The sequence below is a fragment of the Elephas maximus genome, chromosome 7 (assembly GCF_024166365.1).
Source record: "Elephas maximus indicus isolate mEleMax1 chromosome 7, mEleMax1 primary haplotype, whole genome shotgun sequence".
Classification (NCBI taxonomy): Eukaryota; Metazoa; Chordata; class Mammalia; order Proboscidea; family Elephantidae; genus Elephas; species Elephas maximus.
The window spans coordinates 52,458,746-52,474,511 of NC_064825.1; the positions used below are offsets into that span (position 1 = coordinate 52,458,746).

The 15,766-nt window shown below is 39.6% G+C and overlaps 1 protein-coding gene across 2 annotated transcripts in view; it reads left to right on the plus strand.

The window, feature by feature from the left end:
• The window catches only part of CLPB (caseinolytic mitochondrial matrix peptidase chaperone subunit B), a 181,537-nt gene that overhangs the window by 36,038 nt on the left and 129,733 nt on the right, over positions 1 to 15,766 (plus strand). For both annotated transcript variants that reach the window (XM_049889949.1, XM_049889948.1), the window contains exon 3: positions 44 to 130. In XM_049889949.1, coding sequence (XP_049745906.1) covers positions 44 to 130 — 87 coding nt within the window. The remainder of the gene's footprint in view (positions 1 to 43; positions 131 to 15,766) is intronic.

The window sequence follows — 15,766 nt, forward strand, 5'->3', positions numbered from 1 at the left end:
TTTCATGGTGAGCCACACACTGAAAATGTTTGTTTCTCTTTAGGTTATTGTCAGAAGGTGCAGATGTCAATGCAAGGCACAAACTTGGCTGGACAGCTCTCATGGTGGCAGCCATCAGCCGAAACTACAGGTGAGAAATCTCTCTCCACATAGGGCTCCCTTAGCCAGATATCTGTGTGAGCTGTTTCCCACTATTGTGTGCACACCGCCCCCCTCCTCACTGTCTTCACCAGAGGCAGGGAGATGGACTCAGCCTAAGGTACTGAACTACACCTGGTGCAATGGAAAGTATAAGAGATGTGGAGCGGGAATATGTGGCTTTGGATCCCAGCTCTATCACTCATTGACTTTGTGACCTTGGGCAAGTCATTTGCATTATTGTGGCAACCAAATATTTGAAAGCCTGTTGTAAATGATGATATATGCGTGGTGAATTATCATCATCATTTTTATTATCCACCATCTATCCATGTTGAGAAGTCCGCAGTCACTACCCTCAGTGGGGGCTCCACTGGGGCAGCTTCTTTGAAGCTTTTGATGAAAGCTAGGGAAGGTAGGAAGAACTAGAGAAGCTCTTGCTATGATTATACAAAAAATTTGAGTACATGAGAGAAAAAGGGGATTCTTTGACCTATTTAAGAAAACAGACTTTGGACACTTAAAATAGCAACCATTGAAATTGATAGTTGGAGGCAATAATTTTAATTGTCTTCAAGCAGGTCTTTAAGGCTTTATCTGCCAGTAATGGCCACTTTTGGAAGAGTCATTTTTGTGGTGGAAACCAAAAAAACCTGGGATTTTATAATATAGATGTGGTACTACCTGCCTCAGGCTGGCTGAGACACTTGGCTATAATTGAGATAGGCTTTTCTTTGCTCCTGTCATGAACTTGTTCCCAGCCCCTCAGTCTCCTTATTGGCCTTCTTTAGCGCCAGGTACTTAATTTTTAAAAGAAAAATTGATGTAAATAGATGAGAGGCCTGTAATCCATTCCTGGTTCTGATCATTAGTTCATGCAGAGTAGAGGTACTTTGCATGACTTTCACAACACCCTACCTCATCTGAAACTAATCAGTTATTTCTACAAATATTTAGTAAGTATCTGCTCTGACCCAGTCTCTGTGCTAATCTTTGGGGGATCAGAGACCTTGGGGAGCTCACAATCTAATGTGGAAAAGAAAGGCGGGTAAAGAGACATAGCCTAGTGCTGTCAATGATATAATAGCAGTGTGTATATGGTACTGTAGAAGAAAAGACTGTGGCGGGGGGGTGGGGGCCGCAAATCTGGAGGCAGAGTAGATTCTTGCTATACTCTTATGAGAATCAGGTAAGATAATGCATATGCTATAGGTTATAAATGGTGAATTGTTATTCTCTGATGCTCCCGTTAGACCTCTCTGTACACAAAAACACATGCACACATGCATGCAGTCAGGATATCAGGCGTTCGTTCATTCAAATAGTATTTTCTGAATGTCTGCTATGTACCAGCACCAAGCTGGGACCCAGGTTGGCTCTCCTTTGCGCTGTGAGAAAACAATAACTTCATTTTTTATAAAATTTGCTTTCAAAAGGAGGAGTTTGAGTATGTTTGTTTTCTTAAAACCTCAAGAATATGGCGTTAGAGTTTTCAAAGTTCAGATTGTCAAGTGGAGGTTTTTGGAAAAGCGCACAATCAATGGAATTTTTCATCACGTTGTCTTTCCTCATTTGCACCCAGATGCCAGGTTAAGTCCTCACCTTCCATAAACCTTTCGATGACTGATCTTATTTCCCATCTCAGCATTTAACTTCTCCTTTTTCTTACATTTCTCATCTCAGCATTTAACTTCTCCTTTTTCATACGTGTCCAGTTCCTACCAGGCAGTGAGCTCCCTGATGGCTAGACCCCTTTTCTCCTAACTTTATTTTGGAGAATTTCAAACGTATACAGAATACAGCATAATGAGCCTCCATGTAAACCATCAATAGCTTCAGCAGTTATCTAACCACGGCTAATCTTAGTTCATCTGTACTCCCCCCCCTAGATTATTTTGAAGCAGATCTCTGACTCATTTTTGCATCCTTTGTAGCACCTGGCAAGGTGACATAGTTCTTTGCACTGAGTAAGTGCTTTAAAATGATTATCAGTTGATTCACTATCTGAGCGTTTAACATTTGAATGTTTAGAAATCAAGTCAAGAAATGTATTGAGGATCTGTTGCGCTCAAGGTCTACACCAGTAGTGCCAACAGCCAGCAAGTGCCAGCAGCCCTGTTGGCTCAAGCTGCTGAAAGTTTCTGCAAACATCACCTTGTCCTCTTGGGCAGCACTGTCAGCTGAAGGAAGGCTTAGTGATAGTTTCCAGCTTGTGCCCTTTCCACTCTTCACTGGAGTTTGTCACTTAAGGTAGTAAATGTGACTGATCCACGATTGGCATCCTTGTATATCTAATTCCAATGTCTATTGCCTTTTCTTCTCTACCCACTGATACTTCACCCCCACCCACCAGCCTCCTTCCCCAGCTTTCAGGCGTTTCCATCTGCAAGAGAGAGCCACTGGTAGAAAAGAGAGGGGTTATGTTCTCTTCTGTATGTAGTATTCTCAGGGGTGAAACTGAATAGGAAATAACACTATACTTAAAAGTACTTTCAATTAGTAATCAGATAGCTAGTAGAAGTGCTTTTGGGGATACTTCTCTCTGAATCTAATGAGTCATTGGTTTAACTGATTGCTCTGACTTTATCCAGGACTATTAACAAATCCATGATGCTTGTTGACCCTAGCAAAGTGAGAGTGATGGCTTGTATTTATTTGCTTTGGTTCCTAGAACTAATGATTGGCTTTATAAGCACCCATTTTGTGCCCCCTCTCTTTTTGCCAGTGCACAAGAAGGACAGATTCTTTTCTTTTTTTTTTGTACTTTAGGTGAAAGTTTACAGAACAAACTAGTTTCTCATTAAACAGTTAGTACACATATTGTTTTATGACATTGGCCAACAACCCCACTACATGTCAACACTCTCCCTCCTCAACCGTGGGTTCCTTATTACCAGTTTTCCTGTGCCCTCCTGCCTTCTAGTCCTTGCCCCTGGGCTGCTGTGCCCCTTTAGTCTCGTTTTGTTTTATGGACCTGTCTAGTCTTTGGCTGGCAACCCTGGTGGCATAGTGGTTAAGTGCTACGGCTGCTAACCAAGAGGTTGGCAGTTCGAATCCGCCAGGTGCTCCTTGGAAACTCTATGGGGCAGTTCTACTCTGTCCTATAGGGTCGCTATGAGTCAGAATCGACTCGATGGCAATGGTTTGGTTTTTGTTTGGAATCTTTGGCTGAAGGCTGGACCTTGGGAGTGACTTCATTACTGAGCTAAAAGGGTGTCCGGGGGCCATACTCTCAGGGTTTCTCCAGTCTCTATCAGGCCAGTAAGTCTGGACTTTTTTCATAAGTTAGAATTTTGTTCTATGTTTTACTCCAGCTTTGTCTGGAACCCTCTATTGTGATCCCTGTCTGAGCCATCAGTGGTAACTGGGCACCATCTAGTTGTACTGGACCCAGTCTGGTGGAGGCCATGATGGTTATGGTCCATTAGACCTTTGTTCTAATCTTTCCCTTGTATCTTTAATTTTCTTCATTCTCCCTTGCTCCCGATGGGGTGAGACCAGTGGAGTATCTTAGATGGCCGTTCACAAGCTTTCAAGACCCCAGACACTACTCACCAAAGTAGAATGTAGAACATTTTCTTTATAAACTAGGTTATGCCAATTGAGCTAGATGTTCCCTGAGACCATAGTCCCCATAGCCCTTAGCCCAGCAGTTCAGTCCCTTAGGGAGTTTGAATGTGTCTATGGAGCTTCCATGACCTTGCCTTGGACAAGTTGTGCTGGCTTCCCCAGTATTGCGTACCATCTTACCCTTCACCAAAGTTACCACTTACCTATTGTCTGTTCAGTGTTTTTCCATCCCTACCCCTCCCCTCCTTTGTAACTATCAAAAATTGTTTTTGTTTTGAAATTTTTATTTTTTTTATTGTGCTTTAAGTGAGAGTTTACAGTTCAAGTCAGTTTCTCATGTAAAATCTTATACACACAATGTTATGTGACCCTAGTTGCTCTCCCTACAACGTGACAGTACACTGTCTCTCCCTGCTGTATTTCCCATGTCTATTCAACCAACTCCTATCCCCCTCTGCCTTCTCATCTCGCCTTCAGACAGGAGTTGCCCACATAGTCAGTCTCATGTGTCTACTTGAGTTAAGCACCCTCCTCATGAGTATCATTTTATATCTTATAGTCCAGTATAAACTTTGTCTGAAGAGTTGGCTTCAGGAATGGTTTTAGTTTTGGGCTAACAAAGAGTCTGGAGGCCATGACCTCTGGGGTCCCTCCAGCCTCAGTCAGACTATTAAGTCTGATCTTTTTACTAGAATTTGAGGTCTCCATCTCACTTTTCTCCTACTCCATCAGGGATTCTCTGTTGTGTTCCCTGTCAGGGCAGTCATTGGTGGTAGCCGGGCACCATCTAGTTCTTCGGTCTCAGGCTGATGGAGTCCTTGGCTTATGTGGCCCTTTTGGTCTCTTGGGCTCGTATTTTCCTTGTCTTTGGTGTTCTTCATTCTCCTTTGCTCCAGGTGGGTTGAGACCAATTAATGCATCTTAGATGGCCACCTGCTAGCTTTTAAGACCCCAGATGCCATTCACCAAAGTGGAATGCAAAACGTTTTCTTAATACACTTTGTTATGCCAGTTGACCTAGATTTCCCCTGAGACCATGGTCCCCAGACCCCTGCCCCTGCTGCTCTGTCCCTCGAAGTGTTTGATTCTATTCAGGAAACTTCTTAGCTTTTGGTTTTTAGTCCAGTTATGCTGACTTACCCTGTATTGTGTGTTGTCCTTCCCTTCACCTAAAATAGTTCTTGTCTACTATCTAATTAGTGAATACCCTCTCCCTCCCTCCCCACACTCATAACCATCAAAGAATGTTTTCTCCTATGTTTAAACCTTTTCTTGAGTAAAATAGTTCTTGTCTACTATCTAATTAGTGAATACCCCTCTCCCTCCCTCCCCACACTCATAACCATCAAAGAATGTTTTCTTCTATGTGTAAACCTTTTCTTGAGTTCTTACAATGTTGGTCTCATGCAATATTTGTCCTCTTCTGACTGACTAACTTCATTCAGCATAGTGCCTTCCAGATTCATCCATGCTATGAGATGTTTCACTGATTCATCATTGTTCTTTATTGTTGCGTAGTATTCTGTTACGTGACTATACCGTAATTTGTTTATCCATTCATTCGTTGATGGACACCTTGGTTGTTTCCATTTTTTGATATTGTGATCAGTGCTGCAGTGAACATGGGTGTGCATATATCTATTTGTGTGACAGCTTCTATTTCTCTAGGATATATTCCAAGGAATGGAATTGCTGGATCGAATGGTATTTCTAGCTTTTTTAGGAAGCACCTAATCAATTTCCAAAGTGGTTGTACCATTTTACATTCCCACCAGCAGTGTATCAGTGTTCCCGTCTCTCCACAACCTCTCCAACATTTATTATTTTGTGTTTCTTGAATTAATGCCAACCTTATTTGGGTGAGCTGGTATCTCATTGTAGTTTTGATTTGCATTTTTCTAATGGCTAATGATTATATTTCCTCATTTACCTGTTATTTGCCCAAATGTCTTCTTTGGTGAAGTGTCTGTTCATACCCTTTGCCCATTTTTTAACTGGGTTATTTGTCTTTTTGTTGTTGAGGTTTTGCAGTATCTTGTAGATTTTGCGGATTAGACACTGATCGAGTTTGTCATAGCCAAAATTTTTTTCCCAGTCCGTAGGTTGTCTTTTTACTCTTTTGGTGAAATCTTTTGATGAGCATAAATGTTTGATTTTTAGGCACTCCCAGTTATCTAGATTCTCTTCTGGTGTTTATGCATTGTTAGTACTGTTTTGTATACTGTTTATGCCATGTATTGGGGTTCCTAGCGTCCCTATTTTTTCTTCCACGATCTTTATCATTTTAGATTTTATGTTTAGGTCTTTGATCCATTTTGAGTAAGTTTTTGTGCATGGTGTGAGGTATGGATCTTGCTTCATTTTTTTGCAGATGGATATCCAGTTATGCCAGCACCATTTGTTAAAGAGATTGTCTTTTTCCCATTTAATGAACTTTGGGCCTTTGTCAAATATCAGCTGCTCATAGGTGGATGAGTTTATGTCTGGATTCTCAGTTCTGTTCCATTGGTCTATGTATCTGTTGTACCAGTACCGGAGATTGTTTCTTTTTGTGTGCAAACCTTTTCATGAGTTTTTGCAGTAGTGGTCTCATACAATATTTGCCCTTTTGTGATTGACTTATTTCACTGAGCATGATACTCTCCAGATTCATCCATGTTATGAGATGCTTCCAAGATTCGTCGTTGTTCTTTATCATTGTGTAACACTCCATTGTGTGTATTTACCATAGTTTGTCCATTCATCTGTTGATGGGCATCTAGGTTGTTTCCATCTTTTTGCTATTGTGAACAGTGCTGCAGTGAACATGGGTATGCATAAGTCGGTTCGTGTGACGGCTCTTATTTATCTAGGATATATTTTTATTCCTAGGAGTGGGATTGCTAAATCGTATGGTATTTGTATTTCTAGCTTTCTAAGGAAGCGCCATATTGTTTTCCAAAATGCTTGTATCATTTTGCATTCCCACCAGCAGTGCATAAGAGCTCTGATCTCCCTGCAGCCTCTGCAACATTTGGTATTTCCTGTTTTTTTTTTTTTATTCGTGCCAGTAATGCCAGGGTGACATGGTATCTCATTGTGGTTTTGATTTGCATTTCTCTAATGGCTAGTGATCGAGAGCATTCCCTCGTGTGTCTGTTGGCCACTTTAATGTCTTCTTTGGTGAAGTGTCTATTCATTTCATTTGCCCATTTTTTAATTGGATTATTTGTCTTTTTGTTGTAGAGGTATTGGATTTTCCTGTAGATTTTAGAGATTAGACTTTTGTCTAATTTGCAATAACCAAAAATTTTTTTCCCAGTCTGTAGGTTCTCTTTTTACTCTTTTGGTGAAGCCTTTTGATGAGCCTAAGTGTTTAATTCTTAGAAGATCTCAGTTATCTAGCTTAGCTTCTAGAGTTTGTGTGTTGTTGTTTATGGTTTGTATCCTGTTAATGCTGTGTATTAGGGCCGCTATCATTGGCACTGTTTTTTCATCTATGATCAATAAAGTTTTTAGCTTTATATTTAGGTCTTTGATCCATTTTGAATTAGTTTTTGTATATGGTGTGATGTATGGGGTCCTGTTTCATTTTTTTGCAGATGGACATCCAGTTTTGCCAGCATCGTTTGTTAAAAAGATTGTCTTTTCCCCACTTGATGAACTTTGGGCCATTGTTGAAGATCAGGTGACCATACGTGGATGGATTTACATCTGGGTTCTCAATTCTCTTCCATTGGTCAGTGATGCTGTCGTATCAGTACTGGCATGTTTTGACTACTGTAACTGTATAGTAGGTTCTGAGATCAGGTAGTGTGAGCCCTCCTACTTTATTCTTCTTCAGTAGTGCTTATCCAGGGCTTCTTCCCTTTCCATATAAAGTTAATGATTAGTTTTTCTATTTCTTTAAAGAATGTTTTTGATATTTGGATTGGGATTACATTGTATTTGTAAATTGCTTTGGTTAGAATTGTCATTTTCACAATGTTGAGTCTACCTATCCATGAACGTGGTGTGTTTTTCCATTTATGCAGATCTCTTTTGGTTTCTTGCAGTAGTGTTTTATAGTTTTGTTTGTATAGGTCTTTTACAACCCTTGTTAGATTTATTCCTAAATATTTTTTCAGGGGCTATTATAAATGGTATTGTTTTCCTTATCTCCTTTTTATTGTTGTCTTTATTGGTGTATAGAAATCCAACTGATTTTTATATGTTTATATTGTATCCTGCAACTCTGCTGAATCTTTCTATTAGATCCAGTAGTTTTCTCGTGGAGTCTTTTGGGTTTTCTATGTATAGTATCATTTTATCCACAAATAGGGACAGTTTAACTTCTTCATTACCAATTTGGATGCTCTTTATTTTTCTTGCCTTAATGCTCTAGCTAGGACTTCCAGCACAATGTTAAACAGGAGTGGTGATGAAGGGCATCCTTGTCTTGTTCCTGTTCTCAAGGGGAATGTTTGCATCCTCTCTCAATTAAGAATGATGTTGGCTGTTGGTTTTGCATAGATGCCGTTTATCGTGTTGAGAAATTTCCCTTCCATACCTATTTTATTGAGAATTTTTATCAGGAATGGGTGTTGGACTTTGTTGTATGCCCTTTCTGCGTTGATTGAGATGCTCCTGTGATTCTTTTGTTTTATTCATGTGGTGGATTATGTTGATTGATTTTCTAATGTTGAACCATTCTTGCATACCTAGTATGAATCCTACTTGGTTGTGGTATATTATTTTTTTGATACGGTGTTATATTCTATTGCCTAGAATTTTGTTGAGAATTTTTGCGTCTATATTAATGAGAGATATTGGTCTGTAATTTTCTTTTTTTGTGGTGTTTTTACCTGGTTTTGGTATCAGGGTTATACTGGCTTCATAGAATGAATTTGGAAGTATCGCTTCCTTTTCTATGTTCTAAAATAATTTCAGTAGTACTAGTGTAAGCTCTTCTCTGAATGTTTGGTAGGATTCTCCTGTGAAGCTGTCTGGGCCAGAGGTTTTTTTTATTGGGAGTTTTTTTTTATTATCTTTCAGTCTCTTCACTTGTTATAGGTCTGTTCAGATTTTCAACATCATTTTGTATTAGTTTGGGTGGGTAGTGTGTTTCTAGAGATTTGTCCATTTCCTCTAAGTTTTCAAATTTGTTGGAGTATAGTTTTTCGTAGTACTCTGTTATGATCCTTTTTATTTTAGTTGGGTCTGTTTTTATGAGGAGGACAGATTCTTATTGAAAATAGCACATTCTCAGGTTGGATTTATTCATTTCACAAATATTTTTTGGCACCTACCTTTTTGCCAGGTACTGTTCTAGGTAACTGAAATACATCAGTCACAAACAAACACCTTTGCCCTCATAGAGCTTATTTATATACTAATGGTGGTTGGTGGGTAGGGTTAGGCAGGGATAGACAATAAACAATAAATATAATGCATAAGTAAACTATTTGTGAGAAGGTAAGAGGTGCTGTGGAAAAAAAGAAAAAGTAGAATCTGGGTAAAAAGGGCATGCCAGTGGGTCAGTGGTCAAGGTGAGTGAGTTAGCCTCATTGGAATGGTGCCATGTGAGTAGAGTCTCAAAGGCTGTCAGTGTCTTTACCAGCAGAGTCTGTCAGTAGGTTTCTCCTTATTAGAAGTGTGCTGATTCTCATATAATCAATCACCAAACCCTTCTAGAATCATACTGGCTATTCTTAAAATGTTAACTGTCTTTAGATTGGCTTTATAGTAGTAGAAAGTAGAGGGGTTGCAGCCCTTGATTCAAGGCTGAAAGCTGAGACCTTCATCTCTTTGGGAATACTGGTGGCCCCAGGCTCAAATCCTTCGTGATACAGAGTCTCTATCCTTAAGGAGCTTAACTTCTTGTGAACTTTTGTTTAAGTATGTATGTATTATTTAATTTTGAAAAGGAAATGTAGTGCTATAGGACAAAATTCAGAAAGTATTCATGGGTTCCCCTATGTCACACCATCTACAAAAATTAACTCAAAATGAATCAGTGACCTAAATATTAGAGCTAAAAACATAAAACTCTCAGGAGAAAATAGAGGGGCGTATCTTTATGATCTTGAATTTGGTAGTGGATCATTAGATATGACACCAAAAGCATGAGCAATAAAAGAAAAAATAAATTGGACTTCATTAAAATTAAAAAATTTTTTCCATCAAAGGACATTATCAAGAAAATGAAAAGACAGCCTACAGAACAGGAGTAAATATTTGCAAACCATGTATCTGGTGTTATGAATTGAACTATGTCCCTCAAAATTATGTGCCAACTTGGCTAGGCCATGGTTCTCAGTATTACATAATAATCTTCCATTGTGTGATCTGATGTAATTATCCTCAATTTTGTGATTTGATGTAGTAATCCTTCTTGTTGTAAATCCTAACCTCTATTATGTTAATGGAGCCTTGGTGGCACAATGGTTAAGAGCTTGACTGCTAATCAAAAGATCAGCAGTTCAGATCCACCAGCCACTTCTTGGAAAACCTATGGGGTAGTTCTACTCTGTCATATAGGGTCTCTATGAGTCAGAATTGACTTGATGGCAACAGGATGATGTTAATGAGGTGGAATTAGAGGCATTTATATTAACAAGGCAGGATACAATCTGTGGGATTAGGGTTGTATCTTGAGTCAATCTCTTTTGAGATATAAGAGATTAAACAAGCACACACAGAGAGGGATCTCCTGCCACCAAAGAAGAAGAGCCAGGAGTGGAACATGCCCTTTGGCCCTGGAGTCCCTGTGCTGAGAACCTCCTAGACCCAGAGGAAGATTGATCCCAAGACATATGGAGATCTCCAAGGAATACCAAGCCCAGAGATGTTGAAAGGAGACAAGGGCCTTCCTACAGAGCTGACACAAGAGAAAGCCTTCGCCTAGAGTTGGCACCTTAAATTCGGACTTCCAGCCTCCTAAACTGTGAGAGAATAAATTTCTGTTTGTTGAAGCCGCCCACTTGTGGTATTTCTGTTATAGCAGCACTAGATAACTAAGACATCTGGTAAGGGTTAAACATCTAGAATATACAGAGAACTCCTACAATTCAACAACAAAAAGATAAACAACCACATTAAAAAATGGGCAAAGGACTTGAATAGATATTTCTCCAAAGAAGATATACAGATGGCCAATAAACACCTGAAAAGATGGTCAACATCATTAGTCATTAGGGAAATGCAAATCAAAACCACAACGAGCTACCGCTTTTGGTTATAATCAAAAAAACACAAAATAGCAAGTGTTGGCAAAGATATGAAGAAATTGTTACCCTCATACATTGCTAGTGGAAATATAATGTGGTGCAACCACTGTGGAAAAAGAGTTTGGCAGTTCTTCAAAAAGTTAAAGATAAATTTACCGTATGATCCAGCAATTCTGTTCCTAAGTAAACGCCCCAAAAAATTGTAAACAAGGGCTCAAACAGATACTTGTATGCCAGTGTTCATTACACCATTATTCACAATAGCCAAAAGGTGGAAACAACTCAGGTGTCCATCATTATATCAGGATAAACAAATTGTGATATAGCCATGCAATGGAGTATTATTCAGCCATAAAAAGGAACGACGTTCTGATACATACTAAAATATGGAAGAACCTTGAAAACATGCTAAGTGAAAGAAGCCAGGCAGAAAAGGACAACCTATTGTATGATTCCACTTATATAAAATATGTGGAATAGGGAAATTCACGGAGACAGAAAGTGGATCAGAGAATACCAGGGGCTCGGGGACTGGAGTGGGGCAGGGAATGGGAGTTATCACTTAATGGGTACAGAGTTTCTATCTGGGATGATGGAACAGTTTTGGAAATAGTGTAATGATTGTACAACATTTTGAATGTAATTAATGGAGCTGAATTGTATGCTTAAGAATGGTTAAAATGGAAACTTTTGTTTATGTGTATTTTACTACAGTAAAAAAATGAGAAAAAGTATACATAAGAACTTAATTTCTAGTTTATTCACTCCTTTTATTTCCAAAAAGGGTTGGGGGTGACTTAAATTAAAATACGAATATATGGGTACGTAGGAGAGTTAAAACTAGATGAAGATTAGAAATCATACTGATAAAAGCGAAGATAATTGTATCAGAGATAAATCAGATATTTTCTTTTCTGAAAATGAGTTTTATTTATTTTTTATAAAATAATAGAGAAAAGCAGCAATCATCTTAAATCCATGTATCCGGAGATTGATCATTATACATATACCTATATGTGTGTGTATAATTTTACATAAATGGGACCTTACTATACTCCCTATAGTTATTGAAATTGAATATTTGATTTAAATTTACTTTTCTTGACAAATAAGGCAAAAAATAGATCTAGAGAGTTTTGATTCTGTAGGAGAGAACAACTATGTTCCGGCATTCCTTTATGTTATCATTTTATGCATCCAGCAAGCATCGTTTAAAGCTAAACTGCTAGGCTATAAGGGATTCATAGAATAAGCAGTAACAGCCCTTTCCTTTAAGACATTCACTTGGACTGGTGACATCAAGGACTTGAGTAATGTGATGGCCATTGTCATCAGTAGCTGTTCTGCCAAAGATTTACCAGGACAGTCCTTTTGCCAGTTCTAGTAACAGCTTGAGGTGTAGTATGGACTCAAGGAATAGTCACTGAGGTCTGGCCCCTTCTCTACAGAGAGCTGTCCGTGGGCCCCATGCCACAAAACACTTGTTTAGCTTGAGTCTGGGTGCCTCATTCTGTGTTGCACTCTGACCCAGGGTGATCACTGTGACTTAGCCTAGCCTTCAGCAGCTCGTGCAAATATACCCAGCCTTCAGCTAAATTCAATTAGTTTTTCTTTAAGAAGGGAGAGAAATCCAATTTTACTAAGCAAGGACAGACGGTGGAAGACACTTTGATGTTACAACCTCTCAGTGATGCTTTACTTAGTCACAAGTTCATAAGCAAGAAGGCTTAATTACTTGGGAAAACACAGGATTAAAACTGGACACAATGGGTGAGTATCCGTTCTTGGGCGACTTGATTCGAACCCATGCACCCAGTTCGTGTGTGGTGCAAACTTTGATGTGTGCTGTGACAAGCAGAAAGTCATGACCTCCTTGGGGAAGCTCCTTCAGATGGCATTTGCAGGATGTGTAGGCGGAGAGGCAGGGCCTGCCAGGCCTGTTTGCTCAACTTTGATGTCCATGCTGCCACTAGGCCCCACTGTTTGCTCATTCACTGAGGGATGGATTGGGAGCCTCCTACCTTTACCAGTGGACAATGGCCAGCAATGGAGTGTGACAACTGTTGACCATTCCAGGAACCTGGTGGACCAGAACAGGGCTTTGGGAGATGCAGAGACTGGGGGGCCAAAAGCCGTTTATAGGACAGTCATTGCTCCAGATGTAGCTTTCCTTAAAGCCCTAGTGTTGGTTGAGTGCTTAGAATGGAGGTAAAAATAGTCTCATGAGTTTTAGTAGTACCAAGCACTGCCTGGCCCTCTATCCAGGGGCACTAAACAACAAAAACAAAAAATGCCATCAAGTGATTCTGACTCATAGCGACCCAATAGGACAGAGTAGAACTACCTTATAGGGCTTCCAAGTTGGCAGCTGATGGATTTGAGCTGCTGACCTATTGGTTAGCAACCAAGTTCTTAACCACTAGGCCACCAGGGCTCCGAGGGCACTAAGATATCTTGAATTGGAAGATTCAGTTTTTTCTATTCCCTTTATCAGAGTATATGGGCAGAAGATAGTAGTTTGGAAGAAAAACAGTGTGATATAGACCCTTCTAATTTCTACTTGCTCAAAAAAAGCTGTCAAAACGTGTGTCTGATAAAGGATTTGCATCCAGAATATATAAAGAACTCTTGTTCTTGGTTGCTGTTGAATCTATTATGACTAATAGCTACCCCATGTGACAGAGTAGAACTGCCCCATAGGGTTTTCTTGGCTGTAATTTTTGTAGAAGTAAATCCCTAGGTCTTTCTCCTGCAGATACACTGGGTGGGTTCGAATCACCAACTTTTTGGCTAGCAGCTAAGCACTTAACCATTGCACCATCAGGGCTTCTAAAGAAGTCTTACAATTTAATAAGACAAACAAAGTAATTTTTTTTTTTTTTAATGGGCAAACAGTTTGAACAGATGCTTCACCGAAGAAGAGATGAATGGCAAATAAGCAGATGAAAAGATACTCAGAACTATGAGTTATTAAAAAAAAATCCCAGTGCCATTGAGTCAATTTGACTCATAGCGACCCTATAGGACAAAGTAGAACTGCCCATAGAGTTTCCAAGGAGCGCCTGGTGGATTCAAACTGCCAAGTTATTAGGAAAATGCAAATGAAACCCACAATGAGTTAATACTGCACACTTACTATAATGGCTAAAATTTAGACAAACTAACAATACCAAGTGCTGACTAGGGTATAGAGCAGTTCTCATGTGGTGTTGACGTTGTTGTTAGGTGCCAGTGAGTCGGTTCCAACTCATAGCGACCCTATGTACGACAGAACAAATCACTGCCTGGTGCTGTGCTATCCTTAAAATCGTTGTTATGCTCGAGTCCATTGTTGCAGCCACTGTGTCAGTCCATCTCGTTAAGGGTCTTCTCTTTTTCGCTGACCCTTGTGATGTAGTGGTTAAGAGCTACGGCTGCTAACCAAAAGGTCAGCAGTTCAGATCCACCAGGCGCTCCTTGGAAACTCTATGGGGCAGTTCTACTCTGTCCTATAGGGTTGCTATGAGTCAGGAACAACTCGATGACAACAGTTTTGGTTTTGTTTTTTGTTTTTGTTTTCTACTTTACCAAGCATTATGTCCTTTTCCAGGAACTGATCCCTCCTGATAACATGTCCAAAGTATGTGAGCATTCTGATTGTACTTCCTCCAAGACAGATTTGTTCGTTGTTTTTGCAGTCCACAGTATATTCAGTGGAAACCCTGGTGGCACAGTGGTTAAGTGCTGCGGCTGCTAACCAAGAGGTCCGCAGTTCAAATCTGCCGGGCGTTCCTTGGAAACTATGGGGCAATTCTATTCTGTCCTATAGGGTTGCTATGAGTTGGAATCGACTCGACAGCAGTGGGTTTTTGGTTTTTGGTATATTCAATATTCTTTGCCAACACCACAGTTCAAAGGTGGCAATTCTTCTTTGGTTTTCCTTATTCATCATCCAGCTTTCGCATGCATGTGAGGCGATTGAAAACACCATGGCTTGGGTCAGGTGCACCTTAGTCTTAAAAGTGACAGCTTTGCTTTTTAACACTTTAAAGAGGTCTTTGCAGCAGATTTGCCCAATGCAGTGCATCGTTTGATTTCTTGACTGCCGCTTTCATGGGCGTTGATTGTGGATTCAAATAAAATGAAATCTTTGACAACTTCAATCTTTTCTTTGTTTATCATGATGTTGTATATTGGTCCAGTTGTGAGGATTTTTGTTTTCTTTATGTTGAGGTGTGATCCATAGTGAAGACTGTGGTTTTGATCTTCATCAGTAAGTGCTTCAAGTACTCTTCATTTTCAGCAAGCAAGGTTGTGTCATCTGTATAACACAGGTTGTTAATGAGTCTTTCTCCAATCCTGATGCCCCATTTTTCATATAGAACGGTGCTGATAGGAATAGAAAATAGTACAGCTACTTTGGAAAACACTTTGGTAGTTTCTTATAAAGTTAAAACATACATTTTTTTATACAACCCTGCAATCCCAACTCCTAGGTGTTTACCCAAGAGAAATAAAAACGTATGTCCATAAAAAGAGCTGTACACAAATGTTTATAGCAGCTTTATTCATAATTGTCAAAATCTGGAAAGAACCTAAATATTCGACAACTAATAAATGGATAAACAAAGTATGGTAAGGCCATATAATGGAATATTACTCAGGAATAAAAAAAGAACCAACTACTGATACATGCAGCAACATGGATGAATCTCAAAAGCATTATGCTTAGTGAAAGAAGCCAGATGCAAAAAAGCTACCTACTATATGATTTCATTTATATGACAGTCTGGAAAAGGCAGAACTCTAGAGACAGAAATCAGATCAGTTGTTGCCAGGGGGTAGGAGTGAGAGGAGGGGCACAAAGGAACTTTTTGGGAGTGATAGAAATA